This window comes from Adiantum capillus-veneris, chromosome 8 (genome assembly GCF_014529385.1).
Source record: "Adiantum capillus-veneris isolate H3 chromosome 8, ASM1452938v2, whole genome shotgun sequence".
NCBI lineage: Eukaryota > Viridiplantae > Streptophyta > Polypodiopsida > Polypodiales > Pteridaceae > Adiantum > Adiantum capillus-veneris.
The window spans coordinates 4,109,256-4,135,476 of NC_140938.1; the positions used below are offsets into that span (position 1 = coordinate 4,109,256).

The 26,221-nt window shown below is 44.1% G+C and overlaps 1 protein-coding gene across 2 annotated transcripts in view; it reads right to left on the reverse strand.

Moving 5' to 3' along the window:
* Positions 1-26,221, reverse strand: part of LOC147451597 (putative envelope ADP,ATP carrier protein, chloroplastic) — a 95,600-nt gene that overhangs the window by 65,215 nt on the left and 4,164 nt on the right. Inside the window, exon 2 of one of the 2 annotated variants that reach the window (XM_086517501.1) lies at positions 12,550-12,606. The exons of the other annotated variant lie outside the window; for it this stretch is intronic. Within the exon in view, the coding sequence (XP_086373627.1) occupies positions 12,550-12,606 (57 nt within the window). The remainder of the gene's footprint in view (positions 1-12,549; positions 12,607-26,221) is intronic. 2 annotated transcript variants of the gene reach the window in all.

Sequence of the window (26,221 nt, forward strand, 5' to 3'; positions counted from 1 at the left end):
GCTGGTCTCCAACCAAATCTGGAACAAGTCCTGCACTTGGCTTTGGCTTCTTCCCTTTATGGTCTGACTTGTCATCCTTATCCTGTGACTTCTTCTGTGGGCATTCATTTGCAAAATGTCCTTCCTGTTCACAAATGCAGCATTTCTTGGCCTCCCTAAGAGCTTTCGGTTCTTCAAAAGTTTTGCCAAAAAAATGCCTCTTTTTTCCTTGTCCTCGTCCCGAAGAAGACTTAGACTGCTTCTTGGACGTATCACCTTCTTCAGTGGAGGGCTTCTTTGTGGGAGGCTCAAAAGGCTTTGCTGCAACATTGCCCCTGGCTGAAAACTGTTTTCCCTGGGACCCTTTCTTGTGGCTATTAAATCCATCGAAATCTCCCTTCGACAGATTGCTGGCCACTCTTGCATTCTCTATCAACTGAAACATATTCATGACAGTAGTCTTTGTGCAATAGTCCTTGATTTTCTTGGGCAATCCGCAACAATACTTCTCAATTTGTTTTGACAATGGCACAAACCTGTAAGAGGTGACTGGCAACAGTGCGGCCCAAAACTGTTTATTGTACTCTTCCAGATTCGCACACTGTTTAGCATTCAACTCGTGCCATTCTGTCATCACATCCACTTCAAAAGTGTTTGTCAACCATGCAGGCGCAAAAAGCTGTTTGAATTGGACCCACGTTGTTGGGGCTTGACCCTGGTTCAACAATGCGGTCCACCATTGAAGCGCATTCCCTTTCAAGAAAGTGGCAGCCTTGCATATCTTTGAAGATTTCGTGAAGTTTCCTCCAGCATAAGCTGCATCGAACTGATGTATGAAGGTCAACGCCTTCAATTGATCCTCAGTTCCTCTGAAAGTTTCAAACTTCACTCCCTGCCCACCTTCCTTGTAATCCTTAAGTTGACTCAAAGGAGCCACATTATCATAAACAGGTGCCTGTAACAGTGGTGCTCCATGAGTGTTCATTCCAGCACTCGCATCGACTGTTTTCCCTGTCATATCTGCATTTTGTACGTATGGCTGCGAAAAACCAGCCATACCAAATTGTGTTCCAGGCACTCGAAACTGGCCATAGGCACCCTGAAAACCTGGTTGGACACCCATGTTCGCGTACATAGGGTTACCCATGCATGTTTGCATTGTCCCGAACACATTCCCTGGCATATAACCTGTGGAAGGTCCAGCCATAGCTTGAAACACTGAACCACCTCCAAACTAACCAGGATAAGTATTAGGTAATGGAAGGGTCTGACGCATAGCGTGTTCATTACTCCCTTGACCATTCACAAACGGTTCCTGTCCAGCTAAAGCAAGCTGCTTTGGATCATTGGACACCGCTAGTTGCTCAACCACATGGGCTTTCCCTCGAGCATCATGAGTCCTCTGCGCATTGGAAATCTCCTTTTCCTGCAACGGCTCATTCATGCCCTCTGTAGGAGGCTGAAAACCCTATGTCGGAGACTGTAAGAACTTCTGCATCCTTGGGTTGTTAGCCAACTGCTGAAACATGTGAGTATGGGCGAGCAAGTGAGCTGCTCGATCCCCCAAATATCACCCACAGCCCATTAAAAAGGAGAATATGAAGAATCATCTACCCATAAATAGGGCATCCTCGATAACTGGTCCGAGCATTGCCTAAGACCTACCAAAAGAGCCAGGTAGTTCTGAACGTTTCAACAACGTGATTTCAAACATTTGAAACATGATTTAAAATCTCAGGCCACTTAAAGAAGATTTAGAACGTTGACCTTTGTCATAAAATTTTATTTTATTTTTAAGAGAAATATATAACTAAATTCAAATAGACCACATTTCTCTTACATATCACTTTCAACTAGTTAAAAAGTGCCATTACCCATTAGAAATTCAGATAGACCACATTTCTCTTAGATATCACTTTCAAAGTGCCATTACCCATTACAAATTGGAGTTTCGTTTTTTATAAAAGTAAGAAGAATAGAGGAGATTCGAGCCACAAATTAAAGCTCCTTTCCGTTGTGCGGCAGGGATCATACAGAGTGGACTCTGCACACAGTTCTTGACTGGCTCCAAGTCCAGGCTACTGAATTCTCACACCACATAGGGGACCTGGGGGTGACAGATCTGATACAGACACTTTGGCCTTAGCCTAGATTTGTGTGACGCCGCTGGATGCAACAGGTTGCACACACATTGTGGTGCACTTGTTCGTTGACACTCAGAGCCTGCTATGTATTTGTACACGAGGAGTTCTTCAACAGAGGATGTAGCCCTATGGTCTGCACGCTCGGCCTAGGCCTTGGTGGGACAGTCACTTCAGATGCGTTTGTCTAGAGGTTGCTCGGATGCGGATTACCCCCCATCCAAACCGGCCTCAAAGATAACGACGTTGGCTGCTGCTACAGCATCTGTTTTTTCTCACTAACTCCATGAGGATCATCTCATGAGATGTGCAGGGATTAGGAGGGCCCCAGTTTCAGCGTCAGGGGGGTCGGTTGAAGGAGCTTCGGTGATGCCTTGTGGGTGGTAAGATTGATACTCTTATGCTACAGGAGTATCATCTTTGTGAGAGCCACATTAGACGATGTGGTTAGATTTTGCGTGGTCGCTATGAGACATTTTGGTTAGTTGCGTTTGGATCTGGGAGGGGTATGTATGACTATTGCGCACTCACGGCAGCACGCCATTGTGGACAGAGGTATTATTGTGCCAGATAGAGCTCAGTGAATTACTATGCAGGTTCAAGGTTGCCTCATGTGTTTCTAAACATATATGCACCCAATGTGGCAAGTGCACGAGCAGAGTTTTGGGCTCATGTTGTTGAGTCTTTGCCGCATGCAAATCAGTGGTGTGTTGGGGGGGGCTTCAACATGTTGGAGGACCCCTCGGACAGGGTTGGAGATGGCCATGCTATTGTGCACGAGGCTGAGTTGGCAGCTTGGGAGCGGCTATGTATGACTTTGAGGGTTTCTGATGTTTGGCAACACTCAGGCTTTGTGAGGCCCCCCAGACAACCTGTCTTTCTCTCACTCTGACCGCAGAGTAGGAGGAGTGAATCTATCTCGGATAGATCGCTTCTACGCCAGTGACCACATCTGTGACATGGGGCAAGGACTACTTTTTCTGACCATGGACAAGTGATTCTCACTGTAACAGACAGACAGAGGAGGGGGGGTGCGATGCTACACATCCCCAAAAGGATCTTGCTGGATCCAGAGTGTAGAGAGCGAGTGGAGGCACTTTGGACAAAGAGCTTGGACACGCATGACACTCCTGCTGGTAGAGTGGCCTCTGAACTGGCTGAGCTTAGTCGCTTCTTCCTTCAGGAGTCTGCAGCTCACTTGGCTGCAGCTAGGGAGAAGGAGAAGCATCTTCAACGGGGCATTGTTTCCTTGCAAAGGATGCAAGAGCAACATCCGGACAGTCCTTGGTTGGAGGAGCAGATGCAACAAGATAGTTAAGAGTATGAGTTTGCCTTCCATCGGTAGGCATTTCAGTGGCCCCAAATGGGTGACAAAGTTACTTGGGATTGTTTTGAGACAGTGGGGCCACGCCATGCGCACACCTGTGTTAGTCAATTGAGGAGACCCAACGGATCAGTTGCTTCAGAGACTAAAGATATGCGTGTAGTTGCTACTCACTTTACCGTGATCTGTTGTCAGCTGAGCCTCAGTCAGAGCGTCAGGATGCATGCAGAGAGCAGGTTTGTGCACAGATGCCTTGCCTTCTTACTGAGGAGATGCGACAAGAGACTTGACTAGAGGAGCTCCATGAGGTTCTCAGAGCACTCCCCCCGAGGTAGTTGTCCAGGGAAGGATGGTTTGACTCCCAGCTCTTTCTTGGAGTACTAGGACTTGCTTGGTTCAGATCTTTGAAGCGCATTCCAGTACGTTTTGCACACTAGCAAGATGCCTGACAGCATGAGTGAGGGCTTAATCTACCTGATTCCCAAGGAGAGAGTCTCCTTGAATGAGATTTAACAGTGGTGACCCATTATCATCCTCAACTCATCCTACAAAATTCTAGCAAAGGCTATGAGCTTGAGGATTCAACCACTACTAGAGAGCATTATACATGGGACCCAGACAGGTTTTGTCAAGGAGTGCAGTATCCTTAACAACATCTTCACTTTTTGGGAGGCGTTTGCCCTCGTGCGTCTACCTACAACAGAGTTGACTGGGACTTCGTGGAGGGCACTCTACACAAGATGGGTTTCTCAGATGATTCGATCAGAGGTGTGTCAATTCTCTACAGGCGTGCGAACAGTCAGGTGCTTGTAAGGTCTCTGACCCCGATCAAAAGAGCACCATTGTACCATGAAATGAACATAATGGAATAAGTCACTATTTTTAGCATTTTTCCAAATTCTATCAGTGCCATGATGTTTAGAATGTTTTAAAGCTTCGAAATGTGAATTAAAATAATTTTTGTAAAAAAAATTCCAAAAATAGAAAGTTTTTGGTCGCCTGACCCGTCTAGTTTTGACCGTCTCAAAAAACTGCACCCGTACCCCGAATTTGAAAAAATGCAATTTCGGACCCCGGGGGCTGCTAAATATGACAGGTACTCAGTCCAGTACGTCTTAGTTAGAGCTCCGTATAGCAATTTACGACATCAAAATCTGATTCGTATGACCCGTTTTAGCCTAAAACCAATTTTTCATAAAATTGTCCGGGGAGGCACCGGGGGCTCGGAGCTGTGTGGGAACAGGTTCCAGGCCACTCTAGACCAGCTTTAGCAGCTAGGGGGCGCCCTCTTGCCTTGTGGGAGTCTTTGGGAAGTTTCCAAGCTTGCAACTAAGTGTGAGAACCAGTTAACTAAACCAACTGGACACTTGGTGGGTAGGCAACTAGACTTGCCATGCAAGGACTGAGTGCTCACTCAGATGCTTATAGCAGAACAAATCGATTTTCAGCTTGTAGAAACCTATTTAAAGGCCCACTCTCTCTCTCTCTCACACACACACACACACACATAGTGCACACACACACAGTGCACACCCACACACACTGGGAAGGTGCTGCCGATACACACACCTTTTGAAGGAAAAGCAAGGAGGGAGGTGCTGTCGAATTCTCGCCTCAAGAAGCTTGATTAGATCAGAGAATCAAGAAGATTATCAGCCCTTAATCACGGTAACCACGGTTTAATTAATGCCTTCTGTAAATTCTTTTCATTACCATCTAAATTCCTCGTCTATTATGCTTATTCCTAGTCGTAATTCTTTATAATTACTCTCTAATTTCTCCTTAACCATATTCTATTATGTAATCATCATCCCATAGCTGAATTATCAGCCATTCATCACTCTTAATTAACGATTAAGTGCATGATTATTAGAATTTTCTCTCTCTCGGTAGCATAGTAATTAATCGATAAGCTGGTAATTGTGTAGATTGATGAGAATCACTCTTTCTATCATTCATTAATATCGTAGCTAAATTAAATTCATTTCCCTTATGCATTAAGATGTAATTAAGGAAAAATTAATCCGTCGTTAAGTCTCTAAGAGTTGACTTTCCTCACACCTATGCATAAGGTGAATCTGCACCATCTATTTGCTAAGAAAGAGATTAATCATACTTAATTCATCTCTCTGGTAATTCCATTAGTTAAATCCTATTATTCTTAATCATGTAAGCCGAGTAATTATCTTTAGATCCGGTTCCCATAGGATTATGTGTCATTCATAATGATTGCTATATGGGAAATCTAGACCTCTCATATAGGAGGGATTAATTAATGTTGCTAATCTATCTATTGGGTTGTTATGACGCTTGCAAACCTTAGCTTTTTCTCCAAGCTAATTAATTAAAGTAGTGAGTAAAATGGCTCCGGTTAAGAGAACTCGCTTCGGTGGTGCCCACGACTGCGAGGCACGAACAAGCAATGTCAATGGGAAGGGAAAAGCTCCCATGGAAGAACAAATACCGGCCATCTCACGGGCCATCGACGAAGAAATGAAAGAGGTAGGTCATAATTTCATTCAAGTTGTTTAATTTAACATTGCACACGTTTAGTTAGGAATGAACATATCCCCAAACATGTTGGAGAAATCCGACGGAAACCTCGGCATTGAATTCATTGTACATTAAGTTCTAAAGTAGGAAGGAAATGATTGATGGGTATGCTGGTTGCAATAGGAAAGAATGTCTGCTAGGGAAAATTTAGCTCGACATATTCATTTTATTTCCAATGTTGAATCAGTCCTGACCCCCCTACTGATCACAGGGGACAGAGTTCCTCGTTAAGGGCTCTTGAATCCACGACTTGCTTTTTATGCGGTGGATACCCACGACTTGCTTTCTATGCGGTGGGAACCCACGTCTTGCTTTCTATGCGGTGGGAGTGTCCATGACGTGCTTTCTATGCGGTGGACATACCTAGTTGTATGGGCAGCTCTCGCTGGAGGGGGGGATGTTGTACCTCCAGAACATTGGAATTTTAATGAATAAGTTTGAGTAGAATTTTTACTAGAATTCTGTCTTAGTGTTGTTTGCAATACTGGTTGAAGGGCTGTCTTAACGAACAATGTGCTTCGGAATTAAAACAATGAATGATTATGTTGAACAACCTTTGTGGTAGTAATTAGGTCACACAAGTGTGAGTGTGGGGGTGGAAAGTGGAAGCTTGGCTCACGTTGCCAATGCCTACGAGATGGGTGGTCCCGATTGGTCGGGAACTCTCTGTCTCCATTGTGCTTACTTCGATATTAGTAATACTCATTGCCCCTAGAGCGGTGAAATCTCGAGGGTACGTGTCTCTGAAACATGGGGAAAAAGGCGCTCGGGGTTTCTCTCCTCTTGGAAGGTGGGTCTTAGAATCGCTAGATAGTTTAAGTACGCTTCCCCTGCGAGGTGGAGCTAGATCTCCTTGCTAGTAGGCTCGAGCTCGACTCACCTGTGATGATGAGAGATCGTCTGCTAGTCAAACCCTGAACCATTTTGTTTGCTTCCGCAATAGATCTAGTGGCCACCAAGTTCACCATTAGATCCGCCGTCCTGATATGGCGGGGTGGGGACCTCACAGTGCTCTTGGCAGGGGAAAGAGGGGAACTCTTATTGCTCACGCATTCGGTCAGACAGGGTTGCCCTCTAACCCCTTTCCTCTTTCTGTTCTATGCTGAGGCGATGAGCGAATTGTTGACTTCTCAGCAGGTTGGCTTGCGTGGTCTTGAGCTCCCTATTAGGACAGATGAGCTTCTTGACGTTGAGTTTGTCGACGACTCAACCTTGTGCTTGGAGGGCCAAGAGGCCAATCTGCACATATGTAAGCAGGCTTTTCAGGTGTTCTATTGTGCATCAGGAGCACTAATCAACTAAAGGAAGACACTAGCTTTCTGAGTTGGCAGTGCTCCTATGCCTAATTGGTCACCAGGTGAGGGTTTTAACTGGATTCGTCCAGGGACTGCACTTCATTACTTGGGTTGTCACATTGGCTAGACTTGTCCCCTGAGCAGCAAACTGCTCCCCTCTTTCTGTCCATTAGGAGGAAGTTGTTGCATTGGAGTTCGGCACAGCTCTCTTTGGAAGGCAGAGTTGTAGTGGCCAGCTTGTTGTTGGCTACTATGTGGTACATGACGTCTTGCTGGATCTTCTCGAGCTCCTGTATCTGTCATGGAGGATTGAGAGTCGGTCTTCTTGAGTTTCCTATAGGAAATCACTAAGGAGATTCTGAAAAGTCTTGGAAGATCTTGGAAGAAAGTTCTAGAGGACTCTAGAAGACGGCATCATCGCTTATGACATCACCTGCATCATTGTTGATGTCATCGCTTGTGTCATCATCTGCATCATCGTCTATGTCATTCATTGTGTCATCGCCTACATCATCGTTGATGTCATCGCCTATGTCATCATCTGCATCATTGTTGATGTCATCGCCTACATCATCGCATGTGCCATCACCTATACCATCGCCTTGCATCATCGTCTGCATCGTCACTAGAAGAATCTAGAAGGATCCAGAATATTCTAGAAGGTTCTAAAAGTATCAAGAAGATTCTAGAAGTTTCTAGAAACTTGGAGAAGATTTCGGAAGAATCTAGAAGTTTCTGAAAAGCTCTAGAAAGTTGAAGAAGGTTCTAGAAGAACTAGAAGGATCAAGAAGGCTCTAGAAGATTCTAACCTTCTCAAGAAGAACCTAGAAAGTCCTAACCTCCTCAAGTAACCTCCTCAAGCACTAGTATAAATAGGAATCTTGGGCCACAAGCCCCTCAGTCTTGCCAACACTAGTTGTGAGACTCCTATGAGGAAAGCCCTCTTCTAGTTCTTGTCTTATGTTCAAGTCTTGTCCTTGCAATCAAGTCTTGTCTTGTACTCAAGTAATGTAATCCAAGTCTTGTATCTAGCTCTCTTAATACAGTATTAAGTCTTGTAAGCAAGATTAAGCTTATCATCAAGTCCCAAGTTCTTGTACATCGTGAGCGCCTCCTCTTGCTCTCTTCTAGCTCTATACCCGCTCATAACAGTATCAGCCAGCTAGAGAGGCTGATCAGGAACTTTCTTTGGTTAGGGCGCGACACCCACTTAGCTCGGGTCAAAGTAGCCTGGCAGATCATCACCACCATGTTCTCGGGGGGGCTTGGGATCATCGACCCAGCACAGCAAAGCAAAGCAGAGCCGTTCTTGAGAAGTTTGTTGTCAAGGGACTGCTTCCAAGGGAGGAGCTATAACCAGCCTGTACAACTTAGAGGGCGGTACTATTTCAATTACCTGTTAACTTTACACAGAGCACTGAGAAGGGAAGAGAACACAGTTGCGTCCAGCGACTAGAATGTCACTGCGCACACGAGACCGACACCTTGTAGGCCCCAAAGACTGGCGCCCCTTTCGGTATTTCTTTATTCAAATTAAGATAGACGATCCGACCACTTCGCACAAGCTTTCACAAAGCTGTCCAAACCTGGCGAGGGCTGAAAACGCAGGTTTTCGACCTGATTTTGGTAGCATAACGGCGCAAAAACCCCTGTAGGACAAAAGCACCTGTCTAGGACGGATTCCCTCGCTATCTGGAAGCTTTCTGGTGAGCTGTCACAGAAATTCAGCGGGCTGTAATTCCCTGTTTTTCACTGCGGGTGCCCAAAAGCCTGTACATGCATCCCAAGGCTCTCACGAGGCTCCCCCGGGTTCCCTTGCAATTTAGGTGCGAAACCCTAAACCTGCAGAAAAACACAGCAGGCTGTGATTCGCTGTTTCAGATCGTTTTTAGCGGAGCGAACACGCCTACGCGTGTCCCAAGGGCTCCCGCACACAATGGGATAGTTCCACTGTGAATTGGACGAGTTTTCACGTGAGAAAACTCTCCAAAGTCGCAATCTTTCGCGATGGAACTGTGCGTACCTGTGGGGGATTAGCAATTAGCTAATCCGGTTCCTGTTCAGAAGGCTCTTGTCTTGGCAAACGCACATAAACCCCCAGAACTGTACATGTTCATCTGAGTAGCCCAACTAGTGGGGCATTACCATATGTGCCAAAAGGGAGAGAGAGATGCACGAGAGCAAATCATCGCGCTGCATGAGACAGAGGAGGAGGCAAGCTTTCCATTAAAGCTGTAGACCTGCACCCACTACTCACACACACACTGTAGATCAAAAATCAGCCTCCTCTCTCAAATTGGGCGCCCCCTCTTCAGCTGGAAGTAGCAAACTCCCCAAAAGCTGCCATGTGTCCAGTTTGCCCCTTTTGAGTTAATTCTCTAGTTCCCACTGACTTATAAAGTTGTGAGTGACTTTCCGAGTGGCCCAGATTTCATTTGGCGCACACAGGCTTCCATACTCATCAGAATTCAGTGCTAACTGGCCCGACCAGTCCCAAATTGACCGACCCAGACTCCCGCTGCGAGAAACCTATTCGGCCGCAGCCGTTTCACACTGGCCATGCAATGTCCACTTGCACCTTTTCAAGGGTTCCGGGGAAAACAGGTAAAAATAGAAATAAATAAAAATATCTAGTACTTATTTACGGAAGGCAACAGGAAAAATACACCTCCTGGTGACAGGAGCCCTAGAAGGAGTTGTTGCTTCAACGGCTTCGAGCTGGAGTCCCTCATGCAGGAGGCCCTTGAAGCCCTTCCATCAAGTGGATCTTTACAAAGATGCGCAGAGTTGGTCTGAGCAGGAGGCTAGAGGATCAATTTGCTGCGAGCTTGCTTCGATCTTGGGTGCAACTGCGGAGTGGCCTGGAGCAGCACCAGCCCACTTGCACGGAGGAGCGTTTGAGACAGCCCCTTGTTATGATTAGCACTCAGAGAGGCCACCTGGTTGGACATTATAGAGGCTTTACCACCTTAGTGGCTCACCCCTCTAGAGACAGCAGCTCCCATATGGATGGGGGTCTTCAAGCGATTGAAGGTCCTCATCGCAATTCGCGCTTGCTCGAAATCCGCACCCCCCATGTTCTTTGAGATCCAAGGCGAGGGTTGTCTACACAGAGTCTCAGTAGAGGCTCCACAAGTTGCAAAGTGTTGTTTTCAGAGGATACGAGTAGAGGGCATCTGTGAAAGGACCTGTGTCACAGATCCTAACCCAGTAGATCTTGAGACAGGCCACTCACGGCTTTGGGCTTGGGAGAGCTGCCCTCTGGCACGAGTGCAGTGGGACCCTGGATAGTGGTTCTGGAGAGACTCCTTCTCTTCAGCCGATCACCCTAGGATCGCCTTCTTTCAGTACACTTTTCGACTAGGGCGACACATACTGGTAGCACGGAGAGAGGCTCGTCCTACTACAACACTTCATTGGCAAGAGGAGGGTCTCACAATTGAGTTCTTGTCAAGCTTTTGGGAGTGGCTGTGGGACTCCAGACAGCCGAGGCAAGTCACTTTGTTCGAGTGGCTAGCTGCACACAGAGCTACAACAGTGGGGAGTTGGTTAGTACATAGTGGCTTTTCGGCAGCCTGTGCAGCTTGTGACCATCCTTTGGAGAGTCAGCGTCACTGTCTATGGGACTGCCCCATGGCACAACATGTTTGGCTGCGGGTTCTTCGACTGATCGCGAGCTCTTTCCACAGTGCAACAGTACACTTGGGGTGCTGCTGCCTGGTCCACCCTCACGGGCCCTGCGCTCCACTTTGAGCTATCCTCCACTAGCAGGATGATAGTGATCCGGGGGGGTCGACCTACACTTCAGCCTGCCATAGAGCTTACCCCCCAGGAGTGGTGCAGTGAGAGAGAGAGGTGTGTTGGGAGCTCGTCTATGGCCTGACACTCTGGTTCATTTGGTTCATTTAACACTTCCGCATCTTCGAGGCTCGCCCTGTACCACCGAAGGAAGCTGCTCGTGACTTTTGGTTGGAGTTGATTCATACTCTCAGGGGTCAGTTCAAGAGACTTCAGGGCAGCTCCGACCATATGCGGCAGTATGCGGGAGCGTAGAGAGGCATTCCTGCGACTCTAGCACCCAAGGCCTTTCTTCACCATGGTCCATGGTGCACCCAGATGGCACTACTGGCCACCTATGTGGCTCTTTCCTCCTCCCATTTTGAGATCTAGCCCCATTGTACATATTTTGTTCACTTACTAGGAGAGTCTCCCCATACTTTTGATGTAGCCCTCTCTAGAGGTGGTTTTGTAGCCCTATGGGCAGTTTTTATTAACTAATGGAAGGATCTTTTTCCGAGAAAAAGATCAAATATGTAATCAATATCGCATCATTTTACAAAAACTCTTAAAAGTTTCATGAATTTTATTACAAAAGAAACGTTATAAACGTCCTTTTGAAAATACGTTTCTTATTATTTCCAATGCGTCCTAAATACAACCTTTCAAAAGAGACCATCCTCACAATGCTGGGCACAGCCACAAGGAAGCCCTCTCACACTAAATGTGGGCAAGAAACCCACCAGACGACTTTCAAACTCTTAACAAGAATGGGGGACTCCGGAAGAGGGAAAAGCAAGGGGAGGGATGGAGAGTCTGGAGGAATTACAAAAATGGAGGTGCTAGGCTGGCCACACTAGAGGTTTCATTGAAGTGCTAGGCAGACACAAAGGCCCTGAAGATATCCGAGGAGAGATGAACATTACGTACAAAAACCTTAAAATATACTTTTTTGGACACTTTCGATTCTCAAAAAGGGCTTTTGATAACCAAAAGGGTTCCCAAATGCATTCCAGAACAGGGCAGGAATGCATTCCCTTCTTGAAATGCAAACTAAAACAGCACATGGACAGAATGGCATTTTCAGAACATAAGGGGGCCAAAGCGAGTTCCAAGGGCCCGAAAAGGGCGTTCCCTATTTCTAGGGCCTTGGCATGCAGGTCTTGTGACCAGACTTGACAAGGTTGCCATACTAAAATCCCCTAAAATTTCCTGCACTTACCTTGGTCCTTCGTACAAAGGAGTAATAGCATGCCAGTGACATAGCTTGTGTGTGTCTATCATGAGGTAAGGATACCTATGTCCATCAGACATTGTCTCGCACTTAAAACCAACGTGCATGTGTTTGACTATCGTGAGGTAAGGATCATCAAAATCTTGTCTCACCCCACAATTTAGCCTTCAGTAAAGTCTAATAAAAATGATCCTTTGCTCCCCCCTATCCTCCACTTTATGGAGTGCAAAGCTCCTTCATACATACCTCTAAAAACCCAATGCTCCTCTTTGAGATTTCTTGTGTTGCTTTCACTGCATGAACCTAAAAAAACCACTATAATGTCAGCAAGGTCAAAGCGAAAACCGTTTAATTGTGTGCAAGAAAAACATGAACAGTTCGTAAACATATGGAAATAACAAATACGGAACTTTCAAGAGCTTATGCAAGAAAAAAGTTTTAACAGAGCCCCAACCTTATCATTGGCACAACTATTAAGAACTTCAGGCAGCATGATGACTACAGTAACTGCTTTTGTACACCATATAGAAATTTCAAGAATGCAACATTTAGGATACCTATCACAACCCAGGAAAAATCATGAATCCACAACCTAAGAAATGTGGATTCCATGGAGCTACACTCACAAACATGACGGATGCAGGAGGATTTGGTGACTTTCCACTAAAGTCTTGAGAAATCTAACTTGACTTGCATATACTTTGATCGACTTTCCCCTTGCTCGTCGTCAAAATTACACCAACTGCCAATATTCCGGAGCAGGACAAGACACTTACATAGGGGCAGACTACTAATTTGGTAAATTGTCAAAATCTCTACGTGCAATGAGTTATGATTGAGTTATTAAAAGCTTTACATACAACAACGTAGAGCATGATTTAGACATACAACGCTATTGCACGAATGCAGCCAGAATTACATAGCAAAACTAGCACAGGCCGAATGGCACAAACTGGGCAACTTGCAACCTTGGACACGTTTCTTCACAAAGATCTCAGGAAGTGCCCCACTCTGAAAAATTGGTGACACTCTTCGCAAGTAGACGCAACTGCTTGCTGATCAATTAACTGCAATATCTCATGCCTACTCCTATTGACATTGTGATAAAATCACCTCTTCAAATCACAACTCTTACCTATTCAAATGTCATGGTTGTCAATCTCTTGTTTGTAAAACTCCTTTGCAACTACTGCCTCAACAATGGCAAACTAACCCCTCATCTTGAAGGCATACCCACCTGTAATAGCCCCGTACAACTAAGAGTGCTTAATGCTTATAGAACTTGACAAAATATTAATCACAACACTTCAAAGAGACAAGAGGCAAAATGAGGGTTGAAGATGGGCAATTCCTCCCCAAAGGAAATAGATTTCTACTCAACCCAAGTACCTTAGGATTGACCTCAGTTACAATCAACCAGAGAGTGAGTTAAAGTAGACTCACACTCGTAGATCATGCAAGATGCCATGTACACATGCATAAAAGTAAACATACGTAAACTTCTCAAACATATGTACAAAGATAAAACTTAGCTATTGCGTATGCTAGAGAAGAGATCTAATGTCTTGGTTGCTTGTAGGATGAATAGAACAACGCAAAACTGAAGGGAAACAACAGAATTTTCAAATTTAGAGGTGCACTGCCCTTAAAACAACAAGCTACACACAGAGAGAGAGAGAGAGAGAGAGAGAGAGATGTGGCTTCTTGAGGATGAAGAAATAGTAAGCGTAGAGACAGATGGTGATGGTAATGAAAGGGGGTTCTTGGGCTAATGGTAGAGGAAAATTTAGCAACTAGGAGATGGGGAAATGAGAGGGAAAGAGGCTTTATTTATAGAGAAGTTGCCTCGGGAGAAAAGGTAAAAGTTCAAAAGAATTGTGACAAGTATTTAGTAAAACATAAAGTTGGCATGACAAGTGTCCACACACTTCTCTCTTCCTTTGAAAGTTTTTTGGCACATATCCACACACTTGCCTCTTCCTTTGAAAGCTTTTTGACAAGTGTCATCTTTTGGAAAGTTTGTGATAAGTGTCCCGCCACATGTCCTCCTTTTGGAACCTTCCTTCTAGAATCTCCCTTCTAGAATCTTCTAGAAGCTTGCAGCTTGAAACTGCTAAATACACACATCAATATGGGTATCAATTGGAAGCTCTTTCCGAGTACTGCTTCAAAACATGGATTTAACATCTCTATGAGGAGATAAAGCATTCAATGCATTCAACCCACATATGCATAATGAACAATCTTCATGATCATGCCATCTTGTTGATTGTAACTGTCTTTTCTGGCGGATCTAGCCCACACTCCTAGGCATCAACCCTTTCTATGTGCAAGTATGATCCCAATATGCACGAGTTACAAGTCACAGGCGCCCTATTGGGTTATCTAGGTGGGAGTGTACACTATCTATGTCTGTGTGGATCCACCATAACCTATGACTACTCATCGGTGAACATACTAAGGTGCACTGTTCTAGCTATCTTGTTTTACAAAAGGAACACACACTTGTAAAATTTAAAATTAATAGAAAAAGGATACAAGTTCTTTTCTATTGAGATGTGACAGTCCACCCGCTCTTATCCAGCTGTCCTCAGCTGAAAAGCTTCCTCATATTGTTCAAGAATCTCCGAGTAAGCCCGCATGAAATTTTCATCCACCCACTTGGCATCGACTGTGGGTAAATCTTTAACCTTCAATAGAAATTTATGTGTCAGAAAGCCGCTTCTTGTAGTTAGATCCTTATGAAAGAGGATTTGTTCGGGTCGAATGAGTTGCTCTGTGTCTTCAATTTCTGGGGGATCGTCTGTAATAGGCTCCTCTGGTATTGGTCCCATGTAAAGCTTTAATAGGCTTACATGAAACGAATTATGTATCTTCCAATGACTTGGGAGTTCGTTTGTACCGTACTTTATAAATTTTCTTGATGACCTTCAAGGGTCCAAAGTATCTTTTCGACAGCTTCGGAAAAGACCTTGTTTGCCCTGAACTTTGCTTTAACCTGTTCTTATGAAACTTTAGTAAGACATATTGTCCTTCTTTGAAAACCAAATGCCTTCGTCGCTTATCTGCTTGCTTCTTTTGTCGTTCTTGGGCAGCTTTGATAGTGGCTCGGACTTGATTCATAGCTGTCTTCAAGTCCGAAATAAACTCGTCAGCGGCAATAATATTGTCTTTGGTACTAATAATAGGTGGAGGTATTATTCTTCCTTGCATTATTTCGTTTGGAGCCTTCCCTGTAGAGGAGTGTTGGGTGTTGTAGGCAAACTCCAATAGAGGTAAATACTTCTCCCACTGTGACTTCGACTCGCTAACATAAGCTTTTAACATATCAAGTAAAGTGAGATTCATGACTTTAGTTTGCCCATCCGTTTGTGGATAAAATGATGAGGAGAACATTAAGATTGTTCCCAAATTCTCAAATAAAGCACACCAGAAATTACTGGTAAACTTGGAGTCCCTATCAGAAATGATTTTTGAAGGCACACCATGCAACCTAAAGATATGTTGTATAAAGAGTCGTGCAGCTTGTGAAGACTTCAATTTATGGCAAGAACTGAAATGTGCTTGCTTACTGAATATATCTATGATGACCCAAATCATGTCACTTCCTTGTGATGTCCTTGGAATTCCTGTGATGAAATCCATGGTGATAGACTCCAAGGACCATCTGGTACTAGCAAAGGTTGTAATAATCCTAGAGCCTTTTGTCTTTCAAACTTTGATTTTTGACAAACCAGACATTTTTCGATGTAGTTGCGTGCATCCTTTCAAAGTGTTGGCCAATAGAAAAAGCACTCTAAAGCACTTAAGAGTGGTTGCTTGTCCTTTATGTCCTGCATAAGGTGGTTCATGACTTTTTGTAAGTACTTTTTGACGAAGAGGGAGAGTGATGCATAGCCAATTATCCATAATGAAATATCCATCTTTTATGCAGTAATTTAAATAAGGCTCTCGTTCTTGCAACTTCAACCATAATGTTTGAAAATCAGCATCCGTGTCATCATAGGTCTTTTTCCTACCATAAAAGTCTTCATGATGAGCCATTGTGATGGTTGAAATTCAGGGGACTCTTGAAAGTGCGAGCGTCTGCAACCACATTGTGCTTTCCAGGAGTATATAAGATTTGAAAATGAAACATAGACAAAAAGTTTTCCCACTTTGCATGCCTTTCTTGTAAGTGCTTTTGAGTGTTGAAATACTTCAAGCTTTGGTGATCAGTTCTTACAATGCATTCATTGCCTAAGAGATAATGTTTCCAATTCTTCAAAGCATGAACCACAGCCAAAAGCTCTTTCTCATAAATATCATACCTCTTCTCTGCATCATTTAGGCATCGGCTTTCAAAAGCTACTGCATGTCCTTCTTGATTCAGCACAGCACCAATGCAATTGCCACAAGCATCTGCTTCAACCACGAATGGTTTTGCTAAGCCGGGGATGATGAGAATTGGGCCTGAAGTGAGTGCAATTTTCAGCTTTTGAAAAGTTGTCCTCTCTTTCTCCTTCCATTGAAAAGTGCGATTCTTCTTGGTTAGGTCATGTAGAGGAGAAGCAATGTGGGCAAAATGCTTGATGAAGCGGCGATAGTAAGAGCATAACCCCAGAAAAGATCGCATGATCTGGCCATTCTTGGATTATTGTAATCTTCTCTGGATCCATTTGAATGCCTTCTGAAGAGATCACATGCCCAAGATAATTTATTTTATGCATGAAGAACTCGCTTTTCTTACCAGTGATGAGAAGCTGATTCTCATGAAGAAGTTGCAAAACAATTTCTAGATGTTACGGATGCTTTTCTTCATTCTTGCTAAACACAAGAATATCATCAAAGAAAGTGCCAACATATTGGCGGTGACCCCTAAAGATGCGCTCCATCACGCGATTGAAAGTTGCCGGTGCATTAGTTAATCTGAAAGGAATCACCAAGAATTCATATAAGCCAAAAGAAGTACGGAAAGCAGTCTTGTGGGTATCTTGTGGAATCACCCTGATCTGGTGATAGCCGCTCTTTTGATCAATCCTGCTGAAAATCTTGGCGCCAGCCAAGCGATCCAAAATGTCATTAATTCATGGAATGGGAAAACTATTCTTCACAGTTATTTTATTGAGTGCCCGATAGTCAATGCACATTCTGAAGGTGCCATCCTTTTTCTGAACAAGAAGAACTAGAGAACAAAAGGGCGAGCTACTAGGCTTAATCAGCCCACGACTAAGTAGGTCTTCCACTTGCTTCCTAATTTCCTCTTGTTGAGGACGGCTCACTCGATAACGCGCAATGTTGGGAGGAGAGCTACCAGGGATGATATCTATTTGATGATCTTCGGGCCTTTTTGGAGGTAGTTGATAAGGAAGATCTTCTGAAAAACAGTCTTGTTGTTCGTGATTTTCAACATGCATCTTATCATGACTATCAATTACAAAAGCAAACAACATTGCACAATATCCTTAATTGCTCTGGAGGCTTAAGTATGGCTTACCATGGGTATGGTGTCCCCACTTACGCCTGCTTTGATCTCGTACTTTTTGCCTTTATGGGTGAACTCGACGGTCTTCTTTTAAGAGTAGATGGCTGAGTCCACTCTATGGTTCCAAGGCATGCCAAGTATGACATCTGTGGCGTCAAGATCTGCAATGCAAAAGGCGTCTTGATCTTTGAAACCTTGAAGCTCAAATTTAAGCTTGCGGATGTAGGGTACAACTGTCTTCAATGTGTCTTTGTCATTGGCATTTAGGGCTTGGTGAATCTCTAGGGGTGTCTCCATGTCGTCATTGTTCAAACCAAGTTCTTTGGCTAAATTCCAAGAGATGAATTTTCGTTTGCCGCGGGATCGATTAGAAACAAAGCCTACTTTCCTTGAAATTGTCTCCAAGTCTTAAGTAATTGACGCATTGCTGGAGTATGGTTTGTATTGCCAACCACATCTCGTATAGCGTTGATTTTGGCCATTGGCTTGGCTTTATCTTCAGAAGAAACCTTGTTGTTCCTTTGTTTGTACTTATCTTCATAAGAAACCTTGTTGTTTCCTTTGTTTATACACTGCTTTGTTATGTGTTCCTCTTTAGCACATTTGAAGCACTTCCCTTCTTTCATATATTACTGTTTCTCTTCCTCAATAAATTGCTTCCTTGGAGGCTATAAGGTTGAACAAAACTGAGGAGCACCAGAATATGAGTAGGGTTTCATCTTCTTTAAATTTGGAGCTGATTTTTGGTGCTGATTTTGTCCTCTTTAGAGACTGAATTTGCTTCCCAATTGGTTGGCCTCTTCTTATTTCTCTTTGAAAGAGAGTCTCCAGTATTGTGCTCCAACTCCCATGTCTCAGCATGGTCTATGAGTTCCCTAAGATTAGAGCAAGAGTAATGATTTAGAGTAGTGCGAAGTTTAAAATGCAAACCTCCCTGAAACTTCCTTAATTTTTCAAAGTTGCTGATCTTCTTGAAATGTTGGACTTTCAAAAGTAGCTCCCAAAACCTCTTGATGTAGTCTTCTAAAGATTCATTTTTCCTTTGCCATAAGAGGTCCCACTCCATCTTCACATCCCTCTTGAAATGGACAAGAAGAAATTGGTACTGCAGCATGCGGACAAAACTTCGCCACGATCTTGGGGCAGCACGATCATACTCCAATCCCATCCACCAAGTGTGAGCTAGATCGGTCAAATATAAAGCTGCAAACTTAATCTCTCCTTCTCTTTATATTTCTCACGACCATACAATATTTGAAATTGACGAACAAATTTTAAAAGAAAATTAGGATTTCGTGAACCATCATACGTAATAAACTTGACCGTCTTCTCAAGTTGTGAGAGTGACTTGGTCTTCTTCTTCTTGTGCCTTCTTCCATGCCTAGATCTCGAAGTAGAGGAGAACGAACTTGTCTCCAAAGATGAAGAAGAGGGTGCAGAATATCGACGTCTTTGCCTTCAATGAAATTTTCTGTATGGATGAGGTATCTTCTTGTCGCTTGATGATGACCCATCTGAAGATTCACTAGATCAATTTGACGAAGAGAATGTACTTCGGCTTCGATGGCTTCTCTTCTTTGAGATAGAGCGTCCTCTTTTGCCTCGTCAATTCTCCTTCTTCACGGCTAACGGGCCTCGTGATTGGCTCCTACCATTAAGATTGCGTTGCTTTGCTGGCTGCTCTTTCTTGGTTTCATTGGGCTTCTCGCCCTTGTCGAGTTTGAGAAGTTGTTCTCAGATGGAGCGGTTCTCCTCTTGCAAACTTTGAAGAGCTTGTAAGATAGCAGTGTTTGTGTCTTCCATTAGTAAAATAAGAAATGGTCAGGCAAGGTGCACACAAGCAACTATAAGCACTAGTAGCGTAGGGGTAAGGATCAAGCCGAAGCTCTGATACCACTGTAATAGCCCCGTACAACTAAGAGTGCTTAATGCTTTAAGAACTTTACAAAATATTAATCACAACACTTCAAAGAGACGAGAGGAAAAATGAGGGTTGAAGATGGGCAACCCCCCCGAAGGAAATAGATTTCTACTCAACCCAAGTTTCTTAGGATTGACCTCAGTTACAATCAGCCCGAGAGTGAGTTAAAGTAAACTCACACTCGTGGATCATGCAAGATGCCATGTGCACATGCATAAAAGTAAACATAAGTAGACTTCTCAAACATATGTCAAAGATAAAATTTAGCTTCTTCGTATGCTAAAGGAGAGATCTAGAATCTTGGTTGCTTGTTGGATGAATAGAAGAGCGCAAAACTGAAGGGAAACAGCAGAATTTTCATATTTATAGGTATGATGTTCTTAAAAATAGCAAGCTAGAGAGAGAGAGAGAGAGAGAGATGTGGCTTCTTGAGCATGAAGGAATAGTAAGCGTAGAGAGAGATGGTGATGGTAATGAAGGGGGTTTCTTGGGCTGATGGTAGAGGAAAATTCAGCAACTAAGGGATTGGAAAATGAGAGGGAAAGAGGTTTTATTTATAGAGAAGTCGCCTCAAGAGAAAAGGTAAAAGTTGAAGAGGATTGTGACAAGTGTTTAGTAAAAGATAAAGTTGGCATGACAAGTGTCCACACACTTGTCTCTTCCTTTGAAAGATTTTTTACGAGTGTCAAATATCATCTTTTGGAAAGTTTGTGATAAGTGTCCTGCCACATGTCCTCCTTTTGGAACCTTCCTTCCAGAATCTCCCTTCTAGAATCTTCTAGAAGATTCCATCTTGGAACTGCTAAGAACACACATCAATATGGGTATCAACTGAAATCTCTTCCCAAGTACAATACGGTTTTTGCTTCAAAACATGGATTTAACATCTCTATGAGGAGATAAAGCATTCAATGCATTCAGCCCACATATGCATAATGAGCAATCTTCATGATCATGCCATCTTGTTGATTGTAACTATCTTTTTTGGCGGATCTAGCCCACACTCCAAGGCATCAACCCTTTCTATGTGCAAGTATGATCCTGATATGCACGAGTTACAAGTCACAGGCGCCCTATTGGGTTATCAAGTGTTCTATTTTCTAAGAGCAATAAACACTCCACTAAGGTACCATGCTAGAACACCCAGCTCACTCCTGAGGAGTCTGACCATAACAATTGATTTCTGCCAAATGTACTTCCCTGTCACAAACCAGTGACGTGGCAACCCAAATACACACACACTGCTAGCTGCAAAATCCCGTAAAACGTGCTGCAAAGCTGACGTGGCACTTTCGGAATTCGCAGCACAAAACGTGGGCAGAATCGTACGGAACTGTTGACATGGCAAAAGCGTACGGAAATCCAGCTTTTTGCTCTACGCAATTTCCTACGCAAGGCGAGAGAGAGAGAGAGCTTTTTGATAGTTGCTTTATTTTAAGCCTCTTTTAAAAGTGGACAGCTTTTGACGCTCTGCTTTTAGCATCTCTTGTAAACCTTTATAAGTGTGGGCAGGGCTCCCACTCTGCAGAGCATCTAGACGCACAGTCTAAGAGTAAGACCCTCCCACTCCCTTGTACTTTGAGGACAGATTTAATACAAAAAGAAATATTGAAAGGGGCGCCAGTCTCTGGGGCCAATATCTCTAGGCATGGAACTCCGCCAGGCCGTGTCGAATCAATTGTGAATTGTAAACTCTTTTGAAGTGAATCTATGTTATGCTGCGGTAGAGTCTTGACTTGGAGTGTCCAAGTTTGTTACAGTGGTATCAAAGCGCGGCCGATTTCTCTTCTACCGGGAAATCCGATCCTTTTTCTCGCGACACTTATGGATTCAAACAGAGATCAATCGACTTCCTCTGCATCTAGGGATGCGGAAAGAGATCCCGAGGAGTATGGCCCACCTCGGCCTACTCAGGCAGAGATTGAAGAGATAAAGCCTTGACAATTGGTTGACAATGCGACAAAGATGATGATCAACATTGCGAAGGATCCCAAACTTGCAAAATTTTTGACGCAGACATCCTTCGACGAAGTGCACTCTTAGTGGCGAAAGGCCGCAGAACCACCCCTCAAACCGGCACTCAAGAAACCTCCTACTCCGAGGATGTTTACAAAGCAAGAATTCGCAGAGGTGGTTGATACACGGATTACACAGTTTTAAGCCAAAAAGCACGACAAAAAGAGGAAGAAAGGAACTAACTTCCCGAGTTACTTGGGTCGTCAATCTGCTTTTGCCTCGGCTAGAAAGCAGAAAAAGCATGTCAGATTTAAAGGAGTATCCAGTTCTTCTTCTTCTTCTTCTTCTTCTTCTTCTTCTTCTGACAGTTCTTCTAGCTCTTCTGACTCGAGCGAAGAAGACAGAAAAGGGAAAACGCGAAGCAAAAAGCAAAGCTTCGGCAAGGGCAAGAAAAAGACAAAGAAGCCTAAGTTTCGACCAGTTTCTGACAGTTCTACCGAGGACTCGTCTTCAGATAGTTCAGCCTCATATGATCACAGATTTTATGCAAAGAAGAAGAATTTCTATAAAACCAACCAGTATGACTTTCTAGAGGACAAAAGCAAGAAAGTTTGAGAATTTAAAGAAGATGGACAGTCAATTAAATTTGACACGTTTTCTAGATTTCGAGATGCTTCGAGGGCTTTGGCCTTTATATAGCAATTTGATATAGCTTTCTTTGGAGGGCATTACTCAGAGCACTCCAAGATTCGAAGGGCTACCTCTTACTTCAAGGGAAATGCTCGAACATGGTGGTCCACCCTTCTCTTGAACAAGAAAGAGCTAGTTAAATGGCTGAAATTTAAAAGGCTTTTCATTTCTTCTTGGTTGACTCGGGAGTATGAACGCGACGTACAAACTCCTTGGAACCATCTTCGGATGACCAAGAAAGATACCTTGGACGCATATTGCGAGAGATTTTGGAGCTCTTTTCTACCTGCTTCTTCATTTAAGAAGATCTCGTTTAAAGAACAGATTAAACGGTTTACCTTAGGACTTCCTATGGAGATCCGAGATCACTGCTTAGAGCAAAAGTCAGATTCATCATTCTATTCAAGAACTGATGAGCCGTGCGAAGCGGGGCTTTGCCATACACTCAGGCAGTTTGACTTACCCCACATATGAGATCATGACGCACAAAACAAAACAGACTTCTAAAAATGAAAGTAGAAAGAAGAAGAGCCTCCAAGATCAAAAAGATAAGGATGCACGACCCTGGCTCACTCCGCGTGAGAGAGCCAACTACATCAAAGAGGGGAAGTGTTTTGGATGCGGGGAAGGACACATCTCTGCGAAGTGCCATAAAAAGGCACAGAAAGATCAAGATGAAGAAAGGCTAGAGAGTTCAAAAGCAGCTGAGGAACGTGGACGAAAAGTCAAGATGAAAGCAGGATTGGTTCCAGATTGCATGGGTACTGACCCAAGCACGATTGATGAGAGTACAGAACTTTGCCGAGCTTGGGGCAAAGTGAAAGATCGAGAAGCCCTGATTTTCTTTGATGGAGGAGCCAAGGCCAACTTCATTTCACTTGAATTGGCGGCGCGGCTCGAGATTACACCCGGTTGGATGGGGCCACAAGCAGAGGCAGTTCTAGCGGCACCCGGCAGGGACGTCGCTATTACACCTATCATTGGCAAACTTCGGTTGCATTGTCAGGGGTATTTGGGACACGAGGACTTCTACATAATGCCCTTGGAAGGTTGTGATGTCCTTCTGGATGTCCCTTGGTACCATAAGAACAATGCCGTGGCCGATTGTCGGGCAAAGAAAGCGACTTTGACTACAGAAAAGGGCCGAACCATTGTACTTGATGTAAAACTTAAGGGCGACTCTGTCCCTATTGTATCGGCTTTGGCCGTTTCAAAATTGATGAAATCCAATTTGTTTGTTTGTTTACTCGATCTTTTTGAAAGAGTTGAATGATGATCATAGGACAAATATGTATGATCTAGAAAAAGAACACCAAGATTTTCTCCACACTCATGCCGATTGCTTTTTGGAGGGCCTGCCAAGGGAGTTGCCACCAGCTCGTCCTGAGGATCACCCCATTGATTTGATACCTGGAAGCACACCACCGAACCGGCCACCTTACCGTGTGAGCCGAGCCCAGAATGAAGAAATTATGAACCAAGTGAAAGACCTCTCGGAAAACGGTCTTATCCAATCGAGTACTTCACCTTATTGCTCTCCGGTGTTGTTGGTTTTGAAGAAAGACAGAGCTTGGAGAATGTGCATTGACTATAGAGCTCTCGACAAAATGACCATCAAGAACAGATTCCCGATTCCTAGGATCGATGATATTCTAGACCGCCTACAGGGATCCTCTTGTTTCAGCAGGATCGATTTGAAGAGCGGATATCATAAGATCCAAATCGCGCCGGGAGATGTCTACAAGACAGCTTTTCGGCCGACTGTTGGTTTATTTGAGTTTTTGGTGATGCCTTTTGGCCTAACCAATGCTCCAGCGACATTTAACCAAGTGATGGACAGGATTTTTCGAGAGTACAGACTATTTATTGGCACTTTCTTTGACGACATCATTGTTTTCTCCAAGGATGAGGCAGAACATAGAGAACATCTACTACAGGTCTTTCAGGCATTACGAGATCACAAGTTGGTGATTAATGCAAAGAAAAGTGAATTTTTCCTACCCAAGATACACTTTTTGGGACACATTGTCTCAGCAGCAGGAGTGCAGATGCACCCGGCCAAGATAGAGACTATCTATGATTGGCCCGATTTAAAGAATGTCCATGAAGTTAGAAGCTTCTTGAGCTTATGTTCGTACTACCATCGGTTCATTAGAAAGTTTGCAGAGGTTGCTTCCCCTTTGCATATCTTGACATAGAAAGGAGTCCCTTTCTCGTGGGGACCCACAGAGGTGACTACCTTTCAGACATTGAAAGAGAAATTGACTACACGAAGTTTTGACTTTGCCGGATTTACAGACGTCATTCGAAGTATATTGTGATGCTTGTGGTCGTAGTCTGGGTGCAGTCTTAATGCAAGAAGGCAATGTCATTGCCTACGAGAGCCAATTGTTCTCAAGGCCGAAATTGACAGCACGGATATATGAGAAAGAGCTTTTGGCGATTATCCATGCTCTTACTCAATGGCGACATTACCTACTCGGAGCGGATTTTACTGACTTCACAGACCATCAGAGTTTACGCTACTTCTTGTCACAGAAGCAGCTATCGGAAAAGCAGATGCGGTGGGCGAACATCTTATCACAGTTCCACTTCCAGATTGTCCATGTGCAGGGACAGAAGAACTTGGTGGCAAATGCTTTGTCCCGCAAGCCGTTGATTCTAATTATTTCCGCGATTCATCATAGGAGCTTCGAGGATATGGTCGATCAGTATGCCAGAGATACAGATTTTATAGATATTTTCACTCCGATACGGAATGAAGAGGTAGTTGCAGGATATTCAATTCGAGATGGCTACTTGATGAAGAAAACGAAGTTGTGTGTTACACAGCCATTGAGGGAAAAGGTTCTAACCGAATGGCACTGTCCACCATTTACGGGTCACCACGGCATTGCTACCACCTTGAAAGGTGTGGAGAGATACTTCTTTTGGCCGGGACTCAAGAAGGATGTGGAGGATTTTGTACGCAATTGCTTGGTATGCCAGAAGGTCAAGTTTGACAGGCATAAAGCACAGGGATTGTTACAGCCTTTACCCATACCCACCCGTCCCTGGGAAAGTACTGCAATGGATTTCATTTTTGATCTCCCGAGAACACAGAGTGGGCACGATGGTATCTGGACAGATTTAGCAAGCAAGCTCATTTCATTCCAATGAAGAAAACAGTCAAGCCGGATCACTTAGCGAGACTGTTTGTGGTCCAAATCGTCAGATTACATGACATGCCTGAGATGATTGTCTCCGACAGAGACCCCAGATTCATGAGTTTGTTTTGAAAGGCTATTTGGGAGAACATTTGCACGCGGTTGCAGTTCTCGTCATCGTTCCATCCGCCGCAGACTGACAGGCAATTAGAGATTGTAAATTCAATCGCACTAGATTTATTGAAGTCTTTCATCTCGGATCAGAAGACTCAATGGGAAAAGTATTTATCTTTGGTGGAATTTGCCTGCAATAACCATAGTCACAGGGGACGCTTCAGGGGACGGGGAACGGGGGACAAGGGACGAGGCCCAAATGGATTTTGTGTAAAAAAGAGGGCGGGACGACAAGTGGAGACGAAAAAGTGGGGACGGAAAGCCCAAAAACGGGCGTCCCCTGTGACTATGGCAATAACACGATACACTCTTCGACAGGAAAGGCGCCATTTGAGATTATTGAAGGTGCTACGAAGGTTCCACCCTTCCTAAGCACGAAAGATAAGATTTTTGAAGCCGACGAGTACACGCGGGACTTGGACACGGCTTTTGCCAAGGTCCGGGAAGCTTTGCAAAAATCTCAAGAAAGACACAAAAAGACAGAAGATTGAAATCGTCGCGACTTGAAATTAAAGGAGAATGATTGGGTGCTATTACGTTTTGAGAAGGCATGCCTGAGAAAGAAAA